We start from the raw sequence: 24,238 nt of genomic DNA, 5'->3' as shown, positions 1-24,238 counted from the left end.
AAGAGTTTCGCGACTTACTAAACAAGGTTGAATGTGCACGTTTTATTCATAAATTTACCTTCAAGGCAATGAGCATCCCGTTGTCGTTGTCGTATCCCGAAGTTGTCGTCCAAAGCACCTTACCATACTCTGATGACACACTTACAGAATAGGTCATCACAGTGAAAACAAATGGACAGATACGTAAGTATGGGGGCAAAAGCTTGGACAAAGATTAGAGGTAAGTCCTCACTGGTGTTTACTGTAAATAACAGAACCAAGGTAGGCAGAAACAATGTTCTACAATGCAGCCCTTTCAATAGCGAATGGTCCTAGAGAAGAGATAGGTCTTATCTTAGGAGAAGGTATTCTCAAATTATGGGCTTGTGTTTTCTCCTTGCCCCCAGTTTCCCTTTGAGTTTTTAAATTGAGGGTCGCACAAAGATCTCTACATTGAAGAGTTCAAATTGCTTTTTGGGCATTCAGTAAGCAGCTCAATTGCTTCATTAACCTAATCAATAAATCAGCATGAAAAGCAGAAAATCAATGCCACTGTACAACAGCTAAATAAACCATCCAGTGAAGTCATTTCTCCTGTTGAAATTTAAAATAGGTACACCATACCTGCATCTATTTGTGTGAACATTAATACTAGCTAAATAACAAATGTGTTAGGAACCAAAGTACTGTATAACGTGGACTAATTAGAGTATGCAGTGTACCCAACTCCAGACAAACAGCAGAGTCACAATGAAGGAGACTGGATGTGGAATGTACGTAAACTGCATAATAGTTAACATCATTTGTAGAGCAACACAGTCGGCAGTCAGTAGTATGCGTTGCACTTTATCTTTGCGCCATTTGTGAGGTCCTGCTGCCCACAGTATCATGTATCATCATTAGCTGTGAAACTGGAAACTGATCAGCAACAAACGTGATGATTATTGTGATACTGCAAAGTGTTGAAGCTGCAGAAACGGGTCAAAAAAAAAAAAAATGACTTAACATTCAATTTACTTGGTAAGTTCTCTGTTTGTCATGTGTTGATTGGTCATCATATCATATGCCAGTTTACTACAGTCTAGAATGGCCAACAGCCAGACAATAATCGACAACAACCAACTATAAACCCAGAGCAGCGCAATAACCAGCAGTGTGTGTAACATAGGCAGTGCTTGAACTGATGTCCTCACAAAGTAAGAGGACAAGCAGGCCTAACTAGATGTTAAGCTGACATACAAGCACTCACCAGCATGCTACTGTGTGTGTGTGTGTGTGTGTGTGTGTGTGTGTGTGTGTGATGTGTGTGCAGCTTTTACGTAAAACTATATCTTTACCATGACCCTGCAGTTCTGAGAAGCCCGAGTGTGGCCACTTAAAATAGCCCTGATAGGAACCTGATGACAGCCGCTGTCTTTACAGAACCCTGGCAGGCTTGTAGCATTCACACACATGCACACAAGCACACACAGAAGAGAGCAGCCTTGGAATGCAGAGCTATAATATACAGCATATATATGAATCCATGACACTAACATGCTTCGAGTATGCACAAGTCATAAAAGTACTGAGTGTGAGGCAAGCAGACACACACAGACACGCCTATCTGCTCTTATCCAACTCTTTATGCCAGTGACTGAGAACGCAGCCATGTGATCGTCCCACAAACATGACAGCCTGAGATTGATGAAAGCCTCACATGACACCCTGGGTTATGAAAGCACGCAGTGGAGGACGGACACCACGCCAATCAGGAACCTGAAACACTACTTTTCCTGTAATCTGTCAAGGAAAAAGCATCACTATGAATAAACCTGATGTGGTGTATCACTTTTCTCTCAAATATAATCTAGCAGAATCTAATCCATATTTTAAATTCACCACAAGGTTTTAGCTTTTTTTCCCAGAGTAATACACATTTCATACCAACTCCAAATTGCAATGTGAGTCAGGTAAAATATATAACATGTTTTCACAGTTTCTCATTTAGAAAGACTGTGATATGGGTCTAACCAGCTATACGTAAAACTGCAAAGTAAAATGTTCATCCTAACAGCACAATGCTTAGTCAATCACTATCACCTCATTTGTATAAATCACAAAAGAAATACTTCACTTTAGCCCTTTTTAAACTCATCTGATTTGGGTTTTGAGGTTTTATAAAATGGTGTGTGAAAACAAAAAAACATCGGCCCACACCTATCCCATCCTCTCTCTCACTGACACACACACACACACACACCCTCGTATCTCAGCACAAACACAGCTATATTGAGTTGTATGGCGCAGGTCAAGAGGGAAGTTTCCTCAGCAGGCAGCGGTAGCAGGGGGCAGCCAGGAAAAGCAGTCTGGCTGTGGGTGGGGAGGACAAAGCTATTGGCTGGCGGTCAAGCCTCTGACTGGCTACAGGATGAGCCAGGAGCTCTCAGTGTAATGTACAGTATGCTGTCCCTGGTCAGGTGCTGCAGCCAGGGAAACCGGAGAGGCTTTTTAGGCTTTCCTCCGAGGGTCAGCCAACCTGCTGCCCTCTGTGGCATTCTGGAGGGCACAGTGCTGTGCTGTGACAGAGCTTTGGTGATGCATTATGCAGGTCAACAGGGTTGCACAACAGCAAAACTTTTTTTTTTACTCATCACATGTGAGGCTTTTGCTAGCATATAACCCAGTTAGATCTCTGATGGTTTTATGGTGCACAACACTTGTTGGGATTTTTGGGTTGTGTAAAAGTAATTCAAAATGCACTCAAGAAATATATGCAACTCTCACAGCTCAGGGGCTGCAAAGTATTACAAAGTGTGCTGTACAAATTAGTGGTTTCCTGATTTCCTGATTTAAAGTTTATCATTTTCATCATCCTGAACACACACACTCTCTGACCTCTTAGTGACAAGTGAAGGCTCATGTAAGTATTTGGCTGTGGAAGGTTTTTGTTGAGGTGAAACATATGGGAGCTCTACTTGTTTTATCATTTTCATCAGGGACAGCATTATTCTGGGAGAGCCAGAGGTGTTGACGTGAGTGTTTTCAAAGTCTTACTTGAGATGGTTTGTAACACTGTACCCAGCCAGCTCAATTCATAATATCTGCTCTCTTACAGAAGCAGTCCTGAGTGCAAATAAATACAAGCTGCAGTTTTTAAAACATTCATGAGTACTGTGAACGTCATTCATCACCACAGTCCACATCTTACCTCATCCTTTCCTCTCATCTGTCCATCGTCAAACTTTGCCTGCTAAATTCCTGACCACCCAAACTCTCCTCTCTGCTTTCTATTATATTCCCATCTCCCATCTTCTATTCTTTTCTTCAGCCTGGATGTACTCAACCTTTCCCATCTTTTTACACAGTCTATCAGACACACTTTTAAAACAAACCCTCTCATTCCCCACAATCCCTAATCTCTTCAACTATGTTTTCTAGCCTTTTCCTGATACCAGCCAAGTGTCCTCACCATCCATCTCTCCTTCTCCTTGCCTTTGTCTTCACACAGTTCTGCCCTCTCCTGAGCAATTCATCCCTGATGAATGGGGAGCTCATGCCAGAAGTATGAAGAGCACAGCTGACCACTGAGTTAACAGAAATGCCTGCTGCCTGCCTCTTTGCTCTAGGATTGATGCCAGCCAGCCAACCACACACACACAGCATTTATATCAGTGGGCGCAGGGCACCTTTATGACCATGGAACGTGCACTGGAACAAACGTGGGCCAAAGTGCAAGTAGCACCACGAGGAGGCGAGCTTTCAGGTCCTTCGGTAAATATATCCACCACAGGTGACGGGCCCGGGGCAACATTTTCCAATGCAAGTGTATTTAAAACTTAAAAAGGGCACTTTCCCCTTGGTGGCAGACTTGACCCTGACCCAGAATGTGTGTAGGAACATACACGGGGAAACTGCAAATCAACTCAGGGAGTATAGAGTATCCTACTCGCCAGCTCAATGATGCGTTACTGCAGTCAGATTGAATTCAGCCTTAGGACATTGCAATAGCAAGTATTTGTGCTGCTTATAGTGACATTACACGTCACACTTGACCTGCACAGACTGCCATTATGAACTAAAAAACAATTATGGGCATTTATTCTTCCACTAGATGCAATATATTTTAAAACCAGCAGTGCCATCTGCTAAGGATGCACAATAACGTGGTAAGTTTATCAGTGTTGGACAATGGCTGCTTTACAACATGCCTAATGCAACAATAATCGTGCATTTCATTAAAGCAGGTATAACATGAGAGGTTTAAGGCTAGAAATCAACAATGGTGTCCTGTCTTCTGCATTTGAAATTGAAGCAATTCCCACTCATCTGCTTTGTAGATGTAGACTGCAACTAGTGCAGTGGTAAGTACAAAAATATGAATATATTATCTTGCATTTGTTCTAAGCATCACTGGCATTAAGGAGAAATATGGAGGTATTTGTCTAGTTTACACCAGTGCAGTGTTTGGTACTATATCAGGACTTAGTATCTTTCGTTTGAGCTGGGCATCACCGGTGTAAATCAGACATGTGACTTGTATATTTCCGTAAAACGATACACCATATTGGTCGCTTTGAACACAGCTGATGGCAGATTTTATTCAACATTCTTCATCCTCACACTATAGTATGTTTATAAAGGCTGCAGCCCGGTTTGCAGTGGCTCTGTCTGTCATCAATGACCGACTGAGATGATCACATGTGCTCCAACACAGAGCACACAGTGTCCTCCTCTGCTGTCTGACGGCACTGATGATGAGTACAGTACCGTCGCAGGACTGAGAGACAAGCAAGCTGTACTTTGTTCCAAGTTATCAGGGGTATAGCTCACGATAAGCGACAAAAGAGCACGGCTGTACTGCCTCGGCTGCCTCCTTGTTGTCTTAATACCACGCAGGCTTAACTGCAAAGAAACACAAAGGGGGGACACTGGGGAGACAAAGGGGAAAGGAGGACATTGCAACTTCTAAACGACGATAGCGATAAACCACGCTTCAGGAAGAGAGGACGCCGTTATAATTAACTTATTAACACTTTATTAATGACAGCAAAGGAGCTGTAATAATTGTGTAAAGGCGGAAAAAGTGCTAGCCAGTGAGGCAAGTCGAGTCCCAACAGGAGACAAAGCGGCGTGCAGCAGCCCCGCTAGCGTCTGGTAGCTAGCATTAGCATGTTAGCTAACCTCACCAACAACAGGCACAACCGTTGACTGTCCCCACACTTTGCTCCAACCATTCCACATTCACAAAACTACACGGCGTTAATTCGTGAAGTGGCTGCGAGTCCAGAATATTCACCACGTCAACAACTCTGTCATGGTCCCAGACAGCGGAGCGAAAGTCGTAAATAACGTTAATGTACAATCTTACACACACAAACCAGACACACAGCGTACACACACACACACACAAACAAACAAAATAGCTACCTGAAAGCGGGGTCCTCTTTGCTACATCTCGGGGGCGGCGAAGAAAACGCATTTCTCTTGTTGAAAAGTTTCTGGAAGAGAGTCGGAGGCATTTTGTACCAAATTAAATTCGGTACAGAAGGTCTCTTTTTCTTTTCAAATCCGAGAGCAAATCTTGTTCCTTGTAACTGTCTCCATGGGTGTCACAGTCATATGACAGGCATTAGTCACGGGAGCTGCTTGGTAACCCACTACATTTTTCTGATTGGCTCACTGGGCCCTGCTGCTACTACAAATTATCTGATTGGCTGGTATTTTTGGCCCGGTACCACGTGGTCAGTGGATTCGCTGTGTTGATGTTTTGTCGGGAATCGTGACAGCATGTAATTTATGCACAGAAATCATACAAGTGCGTCTGCTGGGATGATTAAAACACACGGCCGAAGATCCTTAAAACACCTGCATGAGAAGTGAGTTAAGTGCAGACGCAAGAATTGTGCAAAACAAACACACAGTAGTATCCAGAAATAATTATTTATTTAAGCTATGAAACCTACTGTACATTCATTTATTTTGCATATTTACTTTGACTTTTTTGTAGAAATACATTTTACTCACACATACAGAAAACAGCAAAGTAAAACAAACTTACATTTTAACTTTTAGCTTACATTAAACACTTAGATCAGGGGCGTATGGCATTGACACATATGCTGAAAGAAAATACAAATACAGAGAAACACACACAACATATATATTTCACACACAAAAAAAAAGAAAAATTGTTAGAAGAGAAAAGATGGCTATGTAAGAGGATACAGCTCTGACATCTAGTGGCCATTTTGCACCACACACTTGCTGGACAGCACGTAGACATGCAACATTTAAAAAGGAGATCAGGTCCTGGTTTTTCTGCTTACTGCCTGCACGGTCAGTCTATACACCTGTCAGTGTGTGGCATCTCATTGAATTCCCTGTATATTTTTAAGTGCATCACATTTCATTTCGACATTTAGCCTCACACACTTCTGAGTCATGACACCTTGTTTTGAAGTACTCAGATTAATCTTTTACAGAATATTTTACATACAAATCTCTTTGATTACGGGAGAAAGCCCAGATCTTTGCCCCTGTAGGCTAATCTGTGTACCCAGGAGCTATGAGAGGAAACAAAGGAGCACTTTTAAGTTTGACACACCTGTCTCTCATCCCCTTAAAGAACGCATCCCTGTCACTTTCATTGATAAAGTCAAAGAACTTGGCTTCCCCCGGGCTATTCTTTACAGGCCTTTTCAGCGTCACCATTTGTTGTAATTCCTCTTCCTTAGAATTGAGCTCACCCGTTCTGGGTGTGCCTGTGTCTGGCTTCATGTGCTCAGTCGGGCTGGATGTTTTGGCCGGCTCACTGGAGCTGTGAATGGTTAATTTGGTGGCTGGGGTGAGTTTTGTTTTAAAGGTCTCAGCAATGATGGGGCTTTTGAACCACACCTTCTTTTTATACACAGTGGGCTTTCTGTTGGTGAGCTGAGGGAGCAAAATTATAATTGACAATGAACATCGTCCCTCTTACTTTGATTATTTTAATTAAATGGTGTACATCATATTTTGGATGGAGTAGATAACCAGGGTTTCTTACTCTGGATGGGGTTTTCCACTTGAAGGCCGTCTCTGCATAATGAAAAACAAAATCATTATATTACGTTATTATTTGGAGCATTAGGTCATTGTGCAATCCAATTAAGATACATGTCTCACTCTGTGATTCTTTACCTGATTTAATTGAGTCTGTATATATTTTGTTCTCAGCTTCAGGTACTCTGTTTTTGCTTCGAAGAGAAAAGACAGTGATTGAACAAGTTTGGTCATATACAGTAAATGCTGCTTAGTAAATCTTTCTGTGTTAGTGGTTTGATTCCATCTGAGCACTGAAGACAGACTGGGAATCGACTCCACTAAATGGTGCATGTTAAGTGACTTTGCCAAGAAGAAATTGACAAACTTACTTGATGTCACAGTTCTTCTCAGGGATACTGGTAGAGGAATCTGCAGACAAAGGTTTAGTTCTTATCAGACGACTGCAGGCTGTTTAAATGAGGCTACATACTAATGCTTAATATTCATGAGTTTAAAATTTGAATCCCATCAGACCTTAAGTTACTACCGAAATTAAAACCTTGAAATCGTTTTAACACTTCAATTAGTTATTGGCTGAAGGGGCAATATATTGACATTATATCGATATGGTGATGTGAGACTAGATATTGTCTTAGGTTATGGATATTGTTATACTCTAAGTACTGTCTTTTCCTGGTTTTAAAGGCTGCATTACAGTAAAGTGATGTGATTTTCTGAACTTCACAGACTGTTCTAGCTGTTCAATAATTTGCCTTTACACACTTAGTCAATATATCCACACTACAGATGATTATTTATCAAAAATATTTTATGAAAGCACCAATAGTCAACCCTAGAATATCGTTGCAGCATTGATATCAATGTATGTGGTCAAATATATTGTGATATTTGATTTTGTCCATGTTATGCAGACCTAATTAGCGGGGGTCTAATTATCTGAAAGAATCAGTGCACTAGCCAAATAAAATACCTTCTCTGCTGTGTGTGGGATTTACCAGTGATGTTAGAGAGGTTGGGCGGCTGATGCATGTGGATGCTCTGAGCATGGCTCACATCCAACAATGTGGAGTTTTTGATGTGAAGATGGAGATCCAGCAGCTCCTCCTTGATGGGGAAAGTCAATGTTTCCACTGAGGAGAGGAGTGAAGAGAAGAGAGATTAAAAACTAGAACAGAATAACCTTACCTTCTGGTATGTAAGGTTACATGTGGATAATCAAAAATGGACACACACCATTACTCTCCCTTCTAAAGATCTCAGGGGATGGAAGACTGCTGGAAGCTGTAGAGGCAGAGTAGCAGTCTTCCTCATCTTCATCCTCAGAGCTGAAAGTTGTGTCCGACTCCATGCTAGAGGATGTGATGCTCTCCAGAGTTACAGTCAAGTTTTGCTCTTTTCCTTTAACTGGCATTTCACCACCTTTAAAAGCCTCTGGCTCCTCAGGAGTCGGGGGACCTGCTGGTGACACTCGGTGGCCAGATTTTTTATTAGCTGGCGCAGCAGGCAACACGACTTTGTCTCTGGGGTTTTCAGTCAATGCAGGGCCGCTCAAGTGTAACACAGGGTTGCAGTAGACAGGCTTAGTGCTTGTCTGTGCGTAAAAGATAAGAATTGAAAATGAGGAGAGAGTAAAAAAGTTTGAGAAACCTTGAAAGAAGCTGAAATGAAAATTGTAGATTTTCAGAAATATGAGATGAACTGTGTGAACTGAGAGAGTTGTTTAAAGCAAACAAACCAGGCCCCCTCCTTCATACTACGCCCTTTATCCTTCCCATGTAGAGAACATAGTTAGGTAGATAGATACTCACCAACATTGGGTTGGTTAGTTTGACAGTGGGGACATTCATCTCCTCAACCTCAGGTTCCTCTGGAAATGCTTCATAATGCCTTCTGGGAAGAACTCTCCTGAACTCTAAAACAAGGTTAACATAGTTTAATAGAATCAAACTAAAACTAAAACTATGTGTGAAATAAAAAAAAGTTAAATAAAAATAAAAACTACACTCAAGAAAAAAATGCAAACCAACTGAAACAATAGTGTACTTAAAAAGCGAACTACAATAAAATAATAATACAGAAAATAGATTTAGTTGTAGTCTTTATTTGTTCAAATTGGCACAAGGAGGCAAACTTGCATGTTTACTGAGATTGGCTGAGATATCTACATGACTGTGTTTTGTTTGTATGGTAATACCCATCTGAAACTTCCTCAATTTTGTCCTTGACAAATACCACCTATATTATAAACTTAAAAAAAAAAACAACCTTAATTTAATACTAAAACAAAAAAAAAAAAAAACTAAAAAAAATTGTAAAAACTAAAATTAAATGAGCAGACCCACTCTACTAACTAGGCTAACTAAACTGAACTGAAAACAAAAATTAAAACCAAAATAAAAAGTAATGAAAAATACTAAACTATAACAACTTTGCACTTAATGTTTTTTAAAGGTAAAGACTGTAGATGATAGTGGGTAGATGCAGCAAGGCTAATTAATTTACCTACATTGACTAGTAGGCTACATATAAATTTCTCCTAATGCATTGATACAATATAAACATATTTAAGAAGGCTAGTCAAACGCTAAAACGAGAAACATAAATTAACGCTGACAAACAAAATGATGTTCAGCCCATAGCCTAATTAATTCATAATGAAATACCTTACTAATTGAGCAAAGGACAGTAGCTGGAAACTAAACTGGTCAGGTGGCTAGTAACATAGGCCTAATAGTTCGCCAATGTACCGTGGGAAAATATTTTTTATAGAGAAAATATCATTGTCAGTGCCATTTATAGCTACAGTGTTTTCCCCTTACTTTCTCTGGTACTCAGTGCTGGTTTCACGGGTGTATCTCTTTTGTTAGGTAATCCAATGTGACGACTGACTCTTACTCGGGTCTTGTGTGGACGCATTGCGGAATGAAATTAATGTCCAAAATGCGGTACGAAACAGACGCTATCCTGTGTTACACTAGAGGAACTGTTGCTAACACTTTATCCTAAATGTACAGGGCCTAATGTTATATTGTAAAGACTAAAGGAGCGACGGTGGATGCTAAAGACACTGAAACTTTTCCACTGAGCTCTCCGTGTGTCGCCTAGCAACGAGCACACCTGTGGAGTCAATCAACCGATGACGATTCCAATCTGCGTAAAACACAACACCCACTGTTGTCGATACATTTTTTATTTTTGAAAGTCTTTAACGGAAGTATAAGTGACAACAGTTGGCGCATATCAGAAGTGGAAATAGTTGTATTAATAACAAGATATATAAGAAAGTACCTAAACATTTACTCAAGTAGGTCTATTGAAGTACAGTTTGAGACCCGGATGGCTGTAATACTTTCTATCTCAGCACCAACTTGCTGAATATTTACGTTAGGGCTCTCAAATTTTGGCCCAAAGTAACCGTATTTGTCGAGTACAAATAGCAGCTTTTAAAACTTATCCAACTATATCATATAAGTCATTAATTTATGTCAAATACAAGGAGTTTCACTGTTACAGCTTACCCCATTGCTGAGGTAAGCTGTAACAATAAGAGTGAAGAATTAAAAATTACACAGTTACAAAAAATACACATAAATAGCCTATAAAATACAAACACACTGAAAACTTTATAACTGCTGTGAACACAGGGCAGCTGCATTGATCCTCTGTCGTTGATGTTTTGTATTTATTTATTTATTTATTTCTATTCATTTTTTTGCAGCATCTTCTCAATGCCACACAGCAGATAGAGTATTACTTGGGGACAGACCTTACTGTCTTTCCCTGCCTCAAGCACACCCCTATCAGGTTATTTTTCCACCACCTACTGTGGCATGCTGAGAGGTGGAGTAAGATAAATGGAGAAAATGTTTTTAGTTGTAATTGTAACACTTTGATAAAATGAGTCACAACCATCCCTGCCCTGTCAGCCAGTGTTTAGCTAGCTGTAGCAGCATGGTGGTTTGAAATGATCAAAGATGAAATGCCTCATATTTTAACTAAGAGACTACTCTCTAATCTAATATATGTAATTCTACCTTCAACAGTATCAGTACTGATCAAAATATAGATTTGCTCCAGAAAGTATACTAAACTTAGTTTACTTTCCTGCTTGAAAATCAGTAATTTGGCTGTAAAACCTGCATACCTTTTTACGCAGCAATGAAATTTCACATGCAAGGTCAGGAAGAAAGGGGTCATAGGTCATCCGGTCTTGGTGAAAGTGGTACTGTTACAACCATCCACTGCATTTATTTGACAGCTTGAGCTGTTTTTCAAAATAACCCTTCACATAAAAACATATAATAAAATACAATACATAGCTTACACTGCTTATGCGCTATAGGATTGATTTCAAAATTCTGCTGTTTGCTTTCAAGTGCCTTAACGGCTTGGCACCCATCTACCTCTCAGACCTGCTGGAACCCTATGTCCCACCAAGGTCCCTCAGGTCCTCCGATCAGGTTCTCCTAGCTGTCCCTAAATCCAGGCTGAAGCTCAGGGGAAATTGAGCTTTCGCAGTGGCAGCTCCAGTACTTGGAACGAGCTGCCTCTGCATGTTAGGCAAGCCCCCACTCTGCAGGTGTTTAAATCACACCTCAAGACACATTTTTATTCTTTGGCTTTTTCAAGCACAGCCTGAGTGATTGATGTTCTTCATGTGACGCTGTGTATGTTTCTTATTTATGAGTTGTGATTGTGCGTTCTTACCTGTTTTTTTCTTTTACTTGTAAAGCACTTTGGTCTCAGCTCTGTTGTTTTAAATATGCTATATAAATAAATTGGTATGATATGGTTACACGAGTTGTTCCCAGTCTTTTTACTAGGTGGCCCAATACCAAAAAGCTTCTTGTCATTTGAAGTTCCTTGTAAGACTTATTTCTCTCTCTAAACTTCTCAAATGGTTTCTTTTATATAGCGTGGTTGTTTTGAAGCGCAAGAGTTAAAAACATTTCACAAAAGAGCAAAGATTAGAGAATATTACAATATATAAAAACAAAAACTGTGTCTTCTTTTGTCCTCTCTCATTTCAGTCACATTTATCTTGTGAGCCTTTAATCCCCATGTTGGGAACCACTGGACTAAACACCCTAAGTGTACCCACCTGTAATGCTACTTATGCACCAGTATTAACAATCTAATGATTTAAAATGCAAGAATATGTCTGTCATTTTATTATAGAGTGCTTTTACTTTTGATACTTCAAGTACAGTTAGCTGATAATACCTTCATACTTTTACTCAGAGATGACATTAAATGCAGGGCTTTGACTTGTAATGGAGTCAAATTAGTGCCAGCCTCTAAACAGTAGCCTGTATTTTCAGGAAAACCTTTCAAAATAAAACCTGTACGGAAATAGTAGTATTGAAAACACCATGAAAGAAAACAGAAACAAGACACTATTTTAAAATCATTCCAGAATATCTTTTATTTCATCACCCTTGTCCTATTCCCCAACCACCCTCATCCCTATTGCTGCACTCAATCATTACAAGGATATGGTGCTGATTCCATTTTACAGCAGAATAGATAAATAAATAAGTACAATTCATCTCACTACACGCAAAAAGAGAGAAAAAAAATCCATTCAAACCATTGATTTAATAAATATGCTTACATCTAGCTGTCCTCATTTATGTACATCCACATTGTTTATGCTTTGGGACGGTAATCAACTTAAAAAGCCTATACATTACTTCTATGAGTAAACCCTCCAAATAAAAAGTATTATCTTGTTTAAAAGTCAATGGTGGTCCTATTTTCCTCCAGTGAGTAGAACTGATCAGCTCTGCCTACATTACAAAGCCTTGCACTAGCAGCAGTGGCAGCTGCGTACAACCTGCTAGTAATGGCCACAAACAAATACTCATCGTTTTCAAGTCGAATGCTAACGGTGCCAGCATTGCAGGGCAAACTGCATGCATTGCCCTGAGCCCTGGTTTTGCATCATCTCTTTTTTTTTTGAAGTCTTTTACCTGACATACTATTTGTGCAAGGATGGATGTAGAGAAAGCTGTGATAGAACTGACTGTAGAGCGTGAACATTGATGATTGTTAGAGTGGGCCAGTCCTTCACGTAAACAAGGAGCATGCATGCTAAACTGCCGATCGCGTCCATGTAGAGGTGACTTACTGAATGTGTGGATACATGACATGAACTGTGATTTGCAGGTGGCTAAAGACATCAAGATGCTCTACATGGAGAATCGCAGACAGCAATGATTTGTAAGGCAGGAGCTGCTACTCTCTCTACCTTCATTCTGACCTCTAACATCAGGGTGAGGTTTTGGTCAAATTGCACAATGTCTGGGTCAAGAGTATAATCTTTGTCAGGCCCTGCTCGGTGGCACTGCTGTCAGCAGCTTGTTCGATGAAAGGAAAATCTGTTTTCCACTGAAGATGAAGTCCATTACTTTCCCACAAGGTATCAGCAAGACATCTCCTTGAGCTACACTACACACAAAGACATCACACTTGCTGTCGTACGACTGTGGAGTTAGATTGTGTTTGGCTGGTGGGGGGGTTTAAACTGATGGAGAAGAGGGGAGAAGCGGACAGAAGGGAAGTAGGAGTGGAGTGCTCAACATAAATGTGCTGATGATTTTCTGCTGCCAGGGGCAGAGCGTTTGATGGTTTGTATAGGTGGGTAGCACGTAGCAATGTCTGGGAAATTTAAAATGAAATAAGAAGATAACAAATCAAAGAAACAAAGTGCAATACAATTGAGGCATATACATTCTGTTTCCATTTCAAAAAAGAAAAAGCTCTGTTGGACCTCCCCTCGTGTCAACTCGTTAACAGCACTTTGTTTTAAGTGTCGGCAGGTTTATACTGCCCTCTGCTGAGCAACACTGCAATGTACTACTTTGTTTTCTTATTTGATTTGTTTTTATGCAGCATGAAAAATTCACTACCATGATAATAATAATGATGATAACAGAAATTATTTTAACATATGCTTTCGGGTGTATGTAGTTATTGTATTTCACTTTATTTCTTTGATTTGTTTTCATTCAGGCATTTTAAATCTTCCACAGGAGGGACAGGTTTGGCTTCTTGCTTTCCCAAAGCACGTTAAGTCTAAGGTGTCACAACTTTGTCCCACTGCAGGTCAATGGTCAAAGCAGATCAAAGATGCTTGAAGGAAAATGAGGTCTGCCGGCCTTCACATGGAGATGCTGCTGTATAGGCGGTCGATCTTCTCCTTGAAGAACTCCCTCAGCTCTGGTCTCTTGGCCTTTAGCGTCGGGGTCAGGAGGCCGTTTACAATAGAGAACATCTCGTTGTGGATGTAGATGTTCTTCACCTTTGAAAGGAAAATGGGACAGATTGGAGAAGATGTTGATGAACACCAAGGTTCCTGAGAGTCTCCACCAAGCTTCTTAGCTGATATAACTTAAAGAATAAAAGGCACACATTACTGTCATGTTATTACAGATGACACAAGTCTTAGCATTTCTCTGCTAAGGAAACAAGCACCTATGTAACTCTCTCTTTTATTCGGCTGATTTTACCTTGATTTATTTTTAATATAATGAGAGCCCATTTGCCAAAAATACAATATAAATGATTCACTACTCATTATTATTTTACCGAGAGCCTCAACTGGAGCAATTTGTGCTGTAGCTTTGAGACCAAGGTTATTACCACCACCAAGGAGGTTTAGTTCTCAGTTCAGTTTGTTTATTTGTCAGCAGGATTATGGAAAAACATTACTGGCCCAAATTTTCATGAAATCTAGTGGAAGAATCCATAAATTTTGGACCAGATCCAAATTACAGGGCACACAAACATGATAGGTTGTCGGATAGACATTCTAGTTTTACATGTTCTCTAAAAATAATAAGAAAAATACAGCTACAGCAAAAAGCAGACCAAATATTTGCTGCTTCTGCCTCAGACTCAAACATATATCGGCCCACCAACCTGTTCAAAAGAGTGGAGGCCACTGGCCTTGCCCAGACGCACCAAATCTTCAAGCACTGCCTTTTTCAATTCCTGTTGACAAAGGGAGAGAGTTGTTTTCCGTAGTTCCTCGTTGCTTTCAGCTCTTATTTTTAACGGCACTTTGAAGTGCTTGAGCTGCATGCCACCTACCGTGTTTTTACAAAGGTCCTTGTAGGTGCCAATTATGCCTTTTTTCCTGGCCCATTCAGGCATGACTTCAGGGTCAGGAACCACAATTCCTACCAAACAGGACTGAGAGCAAACACAAACATAAAAGAAAATAAGTCAAAAGATTGTGAACTAACTCAGACATACTCTCATGGTGTCAGGAGCCACTACTTCCATTTGAAAATTAGATTAATTAAAGTGTATAGGACATTAATGTCGTCCGTGTTTGTACCTGCAGGCTGTCTCCATGAACATAGAGCTGTGCCACAGGCTCACTCCTGATGTAGATGTTCTCGATCTTCTCAGGAGAGATGTACTCGCCCTGCGCCAACTTGAAGATGTGCTTCTTCCTGTCAATGATCTTCAGTGTGCCATTCTGCAGGAGAGGAGAGGTTGGATCAATGACAAGAGGAGGAAGCAGGATGAACATGCGTGAAAGGTGCTCATGTAAAAACAATGCATTATGTAAAGCAAATCCTGTGTAGTATAAAATAATTCATTATTATGCCTAAATAATGGAGCTTGATGAGAGCTGTATGTACATACAGGTAACCATTTGCCGATGTCTCCGGTGTGAAGCCAGCCGTCTGGGTCCAGCGTCTCTGCCGTCCTCTCTGGGTCTTTGAGGTAGCCCTTAAACACGTTTGGTCCCTTCACACAAACCTAGAAGGGTGGAAAAGGGTCGAGGTTAGAGGTGAAATATATGATACACAACACAGTGTTTTAAAGTCAATGCCTTTTTGTTCTTATGATTTTTTTTTTATTTTATGATGCTATGTTATTTTCTTCATTATTTGCACCCCATGTTCAGTCCCAGATAAAAAAAAAAAAATCTCTCCACTCAAGTAATAATTTTTAAATCTTGCTGTTTTACACACCTCATATCTGGGCTTTGTTTCTGTGCCTTGGCCTTTTAAGATATTTAAGTCAAAGCTGCGTTGTAAAATGTTAAATGAGCTTACTGTTACTTCTCTGACATGGAAATCACGATGAACATACAGACATACTGTATGTGTTCATGGGCATATTTTTCTTTTCTATTTTTAATCATAGAATATAATAGAATAGAACGAACTTTATTTATCCCCGAAGGGAAATTCAACTGTCCAGCAGCTCATAAATTAATAAATTAAAATAAAATTATATCAGGGCATACAGAAGCAGAAAGGGAACAATACTGAGAATATTAAAGTTAAGTGGGAAAAAGAATTAGAGATAGAAATATCACAAGAGGATTGGCAGTCAATGCGGAAAACACGGCAGAATTTGGATGGAAAACTCTGATCTGCGTCTCCGCCACACCTCACATTAAGAGTAAACTATCCCAGTCACAACAGTAGTGCTGGAAACAGTGCGGACACATGAATGCAGATCACGTCCACCTTTTTTTGGTGCAATAAGGAAAGATGTAATTGATGGAAAAGATTGGTACCTGTGTAAAATTGCCAGTAATCTGAACCTCCAAGCTTTAAAAAATGGATGTATACATAATCAGGGAAATCTTTCAAATTGAAAAGATGACTTTTTCCCTGAGGTCTAGTGGAGTAATATTCCTCAGCAAATGGGAGAAGTGGACTGTTTTTTTCCCCAAGAAATGGATGCAGCTTCAAGATGAATGTCTGTACAATGAGAGAACACTTTCCCGTGTAGCCCCATGCAGTGTTTATGTTGTTTATGTTTTGTCTAAACATTTTAAAATACTTTAAATAAAGAAAAAGAATAAGTGCATGAATAGAAATGAAATCAAAATAAAATAAATCATGTGACTTACCTCTCCCTCTCCCTTAGAGGCAAAGTAGTTCTTCTCAGGAACATCCACCAGTTTGATGAGGTTACATGGCAGCGGGGCCCCGACGTGACCTATTCACAGGGTCAGAGCAAGCAAAATAATTAATATAATTTGTATTCTATTTCCCCTATTTGTCTCAACTCACACACATGCCTTTGTCACTGCTAACACTGACAACCTTCAGTAGTTATACATCGAACTTCTCATAACAAGTAAGTTCACATAATGTTCATATTTTTGGTAACAATCATTAAAATTATTTCAGACTAAATGTCCATGAAATTTAAAAGAAAGAAGGAATAAATACAAAGCTCTCATGCAGTATCAGATCTGGGCAGCAGGGGGCGATGTTAGACTTCATGTTGATGCGAGTCAACACAGTGTTATCTCACGGTTGCCACACACACCAGGCTGAGGCACATGGCTCTGGCTGATTACAGTGATACAAACATGCCATTTATCTCTGTGTTTGTTTCACCCATCTTAAGTCTAAAAACACTTGTAGACGATACAGAATACGGCTAGCATGGAATTAAAGGGTGGAGGCATCTGATAGTATACTTGATATAGGGAGTTTTTACATACACAGATTTTTACTGCACTAGGTTTTCTTCTGCTACAGTCAAACAGTAGTAAATGAACAGTATATGTGCTTGAGTAGGATTTGAAACTACTCTTTTATTGTTTAATGGATGTTTCTGACTGCACAAGTTGGTACATATTATTTGTTTATTCATTTATGAATCAGGACAAACATAAATGTAAGTGTTTGCACAGAGAGATTGGGCTGATAAAGACCACACTGTCTTCCAAACTGCAGTGACAGCTTTATGCTATAAAAGTCAAAGGTCATGACTGGGTATTTTCCAGTAATTCTGCTTAAAAATACAACTGTACTTCCCTTTTTTCACTAAAGCTGTTATTTATTTCACTGCAGAGTCATACTGTGTCTTGACTCATCCAAACTAAAGCCCCCAGGCTTTATAAAGACAATAAACACAAGCCAGTGAGTTGACTCACACAATACCTTATCACTGCCTACATGCATGCTACATTTAAAGGACAAACGAGACAATAATAACACTACAACTAGTACTCAAATACTAGAAATTCTAAAGCTAACAAAAACTCTTACGCACAGGATAAATTGTCGTCAAGTAAAATGTCCGAAGCTCCCAACTCATCACCTTCAGGGATTTATTTAGTGAATTTAATACGAGTGCTCACTGTGGTTTACCAAATGAGCCTACTTTATACAAAAAGCAGTGTCCCTAAAGCTCTGCCCACACAGAGTAAACAAATATAACTGAACAGGTGATGGCAGGTTCACGTGGCTCCCGGGAACAGCACTGTGATTTTGATGTCGCGTTATCTCATTCATATTCTTTGTATCTGTGTGTGCAGGCAGTTAAATAATAAAAACAACTGAAAGGTGCGCATTTTGGGATATAAGAGTGGAAAGGCCCGGGGGGAAAAAAGGGCTGCTGGGCAATCAACGTTCATTCATTTCCATGAATAGGGCGCCATTTTGGAAAGCTAAAGTTCTCATGATGCCAGCTGGCTCCAACTCCAACAACATTTCCTTTGTTAACTGATTTATAGCTGTTTGACACATAACAAGGGAAACTCCAAGAATGCTCAAATCTGGCATTTCCATATGAATTTTTATATTCCATATAAAGACAAGACCTTATAATTAATATCTCTGCATCTCTACATTATGTGTGCTTTTGCTTAGACTGCCCAAAGAAGGCTTTAGGTATTTATATTTAGGCTTACTACTACTACTATATATGTGTAGAATAAATCTTCAAAAGACAGATTTAATTGCCTTCGCTAGCTGAAAATCTATGATTTAATGACTTAATCAGGCAGCTATTTATAACACAGGCACATTTATAAGCAGCTTTAAGTATGTATAACATTCACTTGGTTATGACAGCTACTTGTCTTTTATACCCACTTGTTGATGTTGGCAATGACCTAAGCTGCAGTTATGTTAAAAATGTGGCCTAATTGTTCTATCTTCTGTGTCTGTAATTCACTTCCGCGCCTCTCCTATTTTCCCCTCCTTGATCTACTGTATACAACAGCCGCCCACTCACTCTCGCCCTGCTTCTTTTCCACCCTGTGTCATCTATCAAGCGCTCACTGGGAGCGGAGCTGACAAGGTCTGAACGTCTGAGAGGTTACGTCATTATCTGAGCGGCTTTGACCCCGCAGTACCGTTCAGATTTCAGAGTTCAGAGTAATAATTCTAAACTCATATCAGCGGATTCAGGGAGCAGCCGTTTCCTTATCATGTTTACATACACAGTGACCCTGATTAAACAGTATCACCGCATGGAAGCTGTTTATTTCTTACAGTCATGACTCAGCCACGTCTCTTTTAGACCTTTGAACTGAGCCTCTGGTAGAGTAAACAGGGTCAGTGACTCCTGCAGAGATCAGGATCTGTCTTCCTTTTCTGGGCCTGTTGCATAAACGCTGCCGCTCACCTGGGGTCCAGTCTCCAGGTGTGGTGAAGGTGCAGCCAGCTGTGCACTCTGTCTGGCCGTACGCCTCGTACACCTACACACAGACACAGGGGATGTTGAGAGGGCTGGGAGAGGGACACCCACATATTGTATTCATGTGTGTCACTGTGTACGTGTTTTGGTGCGTATAGTATGTACCTAGTTTTAAACAGGTTAGCTTGAGGTTAGGACTAGTTTTCGATCATGTTAAAACAGAGGTGGTCTACATCCTACGGTGTAGCCCGTGCGGCACAGGTAATATAAAACTCCTCTTACTATAAAACAGCCTGCAAGAAATTTTAACTAGACATGAAAAGGATGCAGCTCAGGCCTCAGTGTGTGGGGGTATAAAACGAAGGTCCCATCTGCTCCTGATCACTGTGTTACTCATATAGTCCCCCCTCCAGGTACCAGGCATGTAGCTGTGATGGTTATGGTTCAGGTTTCAATAATCTATTATTGAATCAGGTTGCTCACAGTACAAAGTGCAAACACAAGTGTGGGTTTGAGTGTGTGTGTGTGTGTGTGTGTGAGTGTGTGTGTCTGACCTGGCATCCCAGAGCTGCTCTGAGAAATCCCAGGACAGAAGGCGAGGTGGGAGCCGCTCCTGTTATAATCATCCTCAGTCTTCCTCCGAGGCTGGCCTGTTCAGAGAGGAAACACATTATCTTTATTTTCTTAAAAAATGCATAATAAAATTTTTTAAAAAAGATCCAGGAACTCATTGTTTATATTGGATTATGCCCTGAAAGCATTCCACTTCTGACTGTGGATGATGGAGTCCAAAATAAACAAATGATTATCTGCTATTATCTGAATTGTTTTGGGTACTTTACATGAGAGTTTTGTGGTTGGACATGATAAGGCATTGGTTTTTAGATATTTTAAAAGCCCTAAAAGGCAACATGCCGTCATACATTACTTCTTTACTTGCTCAAGTGATTGGCTAATGTTTTAAATCCCATGTGCAAGCACTGAAACTGGGAAAACTGCTTTTATTTCTGGAGTTGCACATGTCTGGAACAAATGACAACACACGTTAAAACTTAATACAGTTGTTTCTATTGGTCAATATAAAACCATGATGACAAACTACTTCCCTCTTCAGTGTTGTCATTGTTTACTTCTTTGTTTCCTCCGTAATTAATTTCTGTCTGTGTGTGTGATTTTGTTTAAACTGTACTCTCTACATCATTATAAATGAGGGCATGCCATTAATGATTCCTCAGGGTTTAGAAAAGGTTTAACAAAATAATGTGGATGAACAAAGATCCATGTTGACACAAAAATGACGCAGCCAATGAGAATCAAGGAGGTATACATAAACTTGTGCCAACAGGGTTTAGGCCAGACAGACAGAAATGCATGGATTGCAGTAGTGAGATGCCTACACGCAATTCTAAAGGCACAGAAACTAATGACATCAGTAACAGTCAGAAATCTGGCTTTGACTTTAACTGTGCACCTTAATTATAATTAACTTCCAAACTGCTCTGAGCCTTAAGGAGCATAGGCGTTTCTAGCCCATTTGTGGGGGTGCTGAAGCACCCCTAAATTGAATCCCAGCACCCCTAAAATTTGAGAGATTTTTTTTTACAGTACTTCGTTGAAACGTAATATTTTTAACAACAAAAATACAGCAGCACCCCCGCCACTCCTTGCCTCAAAAATGGTTTGATCCACCCCATCCGTCCCACCTTTCCCCGACTCGGCTCTGAGCGCTCTATCTGCACAGAGCAATGCGCTGCCTTCCATGTGCAGTAGTGGTGTAAGTACCTGGCTTAAACCAGGATATGTGGCACATTTCTTAACCTCTACCACTCAATACCAACACATTATTATCATTACCAGTTCTCATTTTTGCTGCATTTAATCGTAGGTCACTGTTTATGTTGTCAGGTAGGAGTTAGCTGATGTTTTTTCTAGCTAGGAAACGTTACATGTGGTCAGTACCACTGTCCTCTGTTTGAATTGGAATGAGAGAAGCTAGCTGTTGTGTCATGTGCATGTGTTAATATTAAAGCCAAGGTGCTACTGACTAGCTCACTGACTGGATGCCCATTAACATTATAACTCCTATTGTGTGTATTTATTATTATTATTTTGTAGATTTCAAGCACTTTTCTTTTTTGAAGTGTATTTTTATTTATGTATTTGTATTATATAATACAGACAAGAAGAAAAACATGTTGTGCATTGCATTTCAAATTAAAGTCCAAAAAATAAGTCCAAGGTCCATTTTTGGTATTTTTGGTACTCACTGTAGGGGGCTGGTTTACTCCAGAAACATACATACTGTTTATGTGTATGTTGAGGAGCTGCTGTATCAAAATGAGTTGTCTTCCCCCAGAAATTAGGGTTACAATATGTTTCTTTTATGATTCCAATCCATTCCTCTTTTGCTGTGGCTCAGCATTTAAATAACCTTTATCAGATTTGATGGTTTAGTCACAGACCTTCCCAAAAAGTGTTTTTCTTTCACAAATGTGGGAATGAAATTGAGTTAAAATGTGCAAAACAGTAAAATTTATCTTGCCTGGCCAGGCAGCTCTCTGGGTGCTCAGCACCCCTAAACCTCTGATCCTAGAATCGCCCCCGTTAAGGAGTATATACAATACGTTGTGATAGTGATGTTGCAGGATATGACAGGCTTGTGTAACAGTAGTCCACAGTGGCACATTGACTTCTGGCAGAGGGAAACGCTATTTACCTGAATCTTACTAAAGAAGATTTTGTCCCACAAGCTGTCGCTGCGAATGATCCCGCTGCTGACTTCAGCACCTTTTCTCTTGGCAGCGAAGTTAAGCAGCCAGCGCTTCAACGGGGTGTTAGCCTGGCTGAAGATCTGCAGAAGAGACAAAGACAAGATCCATTCTATTTTTGGTTTGGGGAAGACCCTTGCATACCTCCTCTTACATCATTCACTGTCACAAGTCACAGTCTTGCAACTTAGAGGTTTTTTGTTACACAACAGGCATTTCTAAAGAAACTTCAAATGCATTACTCATGTTTGAAAACCAACACGTCATTTTATCCCTTAACTGCAGCTACAACACTGGATGGCAAGCAGCAACCAATTTCATTTGATTTACAAACCACAAACTTGTGTCAGAGCAGGTGTCAGATTCCCAGATAATACCCATTTTCACAGCAGACACTCACAGTGAACTCACAAAGCTAAATTGCTTCATCGCCAGCGGGAGAAGCAAACAGCAGTTTCTTTAAAAAGCCTTTTCTTTGTCCGTTCGTCTCACCTTGTCGTACATGCGGTTGAGCAGTCGAGGCACCACGGGGAAAATGGTCGGCCGCAGGGCCTTCATGTCGTCTGGGAGGAGACGGATGTCACCCTGATAGAACCCGATCCGTCCTCCGTGGCAGTACACCACAGACTGCAGAAACAGAGACACAGATTGTGAGCTTAATGCTTCTCCCTGACATAGAGTCCTACTTGTTGTTTATAGATGACCTTTTTATGGCTTTACATGTCCCTGTTTATTAGTTAATCTTTTAATGGATTGCTTTCTCTGCAAATGCTAAGCACTCTTCTCTTTATTCTTTTTAATATAAAGCACTTTGAGCTGTGTTGCCTTCATGAAAAGTGCTACACAAAATAAGTTACCATACTGAGTGCTACCTGCTCATCAGGTAAGCATTCACACACACACCAACAGCAGTCATTTGGGGTTCAGTATCTTGCCCAGAGACCTGTTGACTGGAGGAACTGGAGGTCAAACCTAAGCAGCCATATTAACACCACACTAGTAATTGTGCTACACTGGATAAGAGATCACAAAGAGGTAAATTACCGATAAACTTACAAGCACTTGTTGGGCTCTCAAGTGAAATACCAGTGTGTGTATCAGTCATCAGTGATACACACACTCCAACGCTTTCAGATCTCATCTCATTGAACAAAAACAGGAACCTTACTTGTTTGCAAATGGTGTTTCAACCATTTCATTTTTGTACATGGTCAAAATCTAATACAGTACCATCTTTTTTATCAAAGTAAAGTCTTAATCTAACCTAATAACTTCATCTTAAAGTAAAAGAATGTGGCTTAAAATAAAATTACTCAGTTAAGTACAGTTACCTCTGGGGGGAAAGAGATATGAGTGGTGCTGCTGATTACAACTCTGACTCAAATCAACATCTAATGAATCAGAGATTAAGAAAAACGATGTGCAGGGTGAACATTTTGCTGCAACTTGAACTGTTGGGGATTGATGTACAAACCCACAAGTGCAAGTAAGCAAATACAAAACACACACGTACAGATTGTGGCAGGCTGAATATGGACGTAACTCAGCGCACATCCTTTTGTTGTCAAGTGGCTGTGAAACACGCACTATATGTGACCTTGTTCCTATCTGAGGACACAGCGAAGCTGAGTGTCTGACCGCTTTTTTTTTTTTTTTTTTCGCCTTTCATTGAGACATCGCTGGAGTCAGAAATGGAGAGGTGTGTGTGCGTGTGTGTGAGATTCTTGAGCTTGCTTCAGTGGTGTGATCTGATGCTCTGCTTTCTGGGGAAGTTAGGTGGTTTCCTGTGTCTGAGTCCCACGGCTCTGACAAACTGCCTGCACCCTGCAGGCAAACAAACTAGGCTGGCTCAACTTGATGCAACATGATTAGCTGCCTAATATACACCTGGCACATGACAACCATGTGAGAAGACGCACACATATGCATACTTGATGATCCACTTAATTAAAATTTAGTATTAAAAAGTCTGGCAGGACTCATTTAAACAGACAAAAATGCATCCCAGCACAGATTCCTCCAGTTGTTTAATGTTTGGTGTCACATTTAATGTAACA

General features: G+C 40.2%; 3 protein-coding genes across 3 annotated transcripts in view; all 3 read right to left on the bottom strand.

Moving 5' to 3' along the window:
• The window catches only part of fnip1 (folliculin interacting protein 1), a 43,463-nt gene extending 37,883 nt beyond the window's left edge, over window positions 1–5,580 (bottom strand). Inside the window, exon 1 of the mRNA XM_049592991.1 lies at window positions 5,389–5,580. Within this exon, the coding sequence (XP_049448948.1) occupies window positions 5,389–5,480 (92 nt within the window). The 5' untranslated portion in view covers window positions 5,481–5,580. The remainder of the gene's footprint in view (window positions 1–5,388) is intronic.
• A 459-nt stretch (window positions 5,581–6,039) lies between these two features.
• Window positions 6,040–10,087, bottom strand: LOC125898385 (uncharacterized). Its single transcript, XM_049592176.1, has 8 exons — window positions 9,822–10,087; window positions 8,811–8,914; window positions 8,236–8,593; window positions 7,998–8,132; window positions 7,371–7,410; window positions 7,138–7,193; window positions 7,004–7,035; window positions 6,040–6,891 (listed from the first exon to the last, which is right to left on the bottom strand). Exons 1-8 carry the CDS (start codon window positions 9,916–9,918, stop codon window positions 6,505–6,507), a joined length of 1,209 nt encoding a protein of 402 aa, XP_049448133.1. The 5' UTR covers window positions 9,919–10,087; the 3' UTR covers window positions 6,040–6,504.
• Window positions 10,088–12,429: 2,342 nt separating this feature from the next.
• acsl6 (acyl-CoA synthetase long chain family member 6) overlaps window positions 12,430–24,238 on the bottom strand; it is a 48,990-nt gene continuing 37,181 nt past the window's right edge. The window contains exons 12-21 of the mRNA XM_049592384.1: window positions 22,674–22,808; window positions 22,130–22,264; window positions 19,968–20,063; window positions 19,402–19,474; window positions 16,886–16,974; window positions 15,661–15,777; window positions 15,347–15,490; window positions 15,097–15,198; window positions 14,926–14,997; window positions 12,430–14,305 (exon numbers count right to left, since the gene is read on the bottom strand). Of these exons, the coding sequence (XP_049448341.1) occupies window positions 14,165–14,305; window positions 14,926–14,997; window positions 15,097–15,198; window positions 15,347–15,490; window positions 15,661–15,777; window positions 16,886–16,974; window positions 19,402–19,474; window positions 19,968–20,063; window positions 22,130–22,264; window positions 22,674–22,808 (1,104 nt within the window). The 3' untranslated portion in view covers window positions 12,430–14,164. The remainder of the gene's footprint in view (window positions 14,306–14,925; window positions 14,998–15,096; window positions 15,199–15,346; window positions 15,491–15,660; window positions 15,778–16,885; window positions 16,975–19,401; window positions 19,475–19,967; window positions 20,064–22,129; window positions 22,265–22,673; window positions 22,809–24,238) is intronic.

This window comes from Epinephelus fuscoguttatus, linkage group LG12 (genome assembly GCF_011397635.1).
Source record: "Epinephelus fuscoguttatus linkage group LG12, E.fuscoguttatus.final_Chr_v1".
Lineage (NCBI taxonomy): Eukaryota > Metazoa > Chordata > Actinopteri > Perciformes > Serranidae > Epinephelus > Epinephelus fuscoguttatus.
The sequence above is the reverse complement of the archived record's forward strand: the minus strand, read 5'-3'. Positions and strand labels throughout refer to the sequence as shown.

Bases quoted from the DNA above. Each gene is read 5' to 3' on its own strand.
- LOC125898385 (XM_049592176.1), bottom strand. From the start codon at position 9,918: ATGCGTCCACACAAGACCCGAGTAAGAGTCAGTCGTCACATTGGATTA. The intron at 8,915-9,821 runs GTAAGGGGAAAA...ACCTTGTTTTAG, and splicing joins AGCACTGAGTACCAGAGAAA to AGTTCAGGAGAGTTCTTCCC. The intron at 8,133-8,235 runs GTGTGTGTCCAT...TCCTCTCCTCAG, and splicing joins CTTTAGAAGGGAGAGTAATG to TGGAAACATTGACTTTCCCC.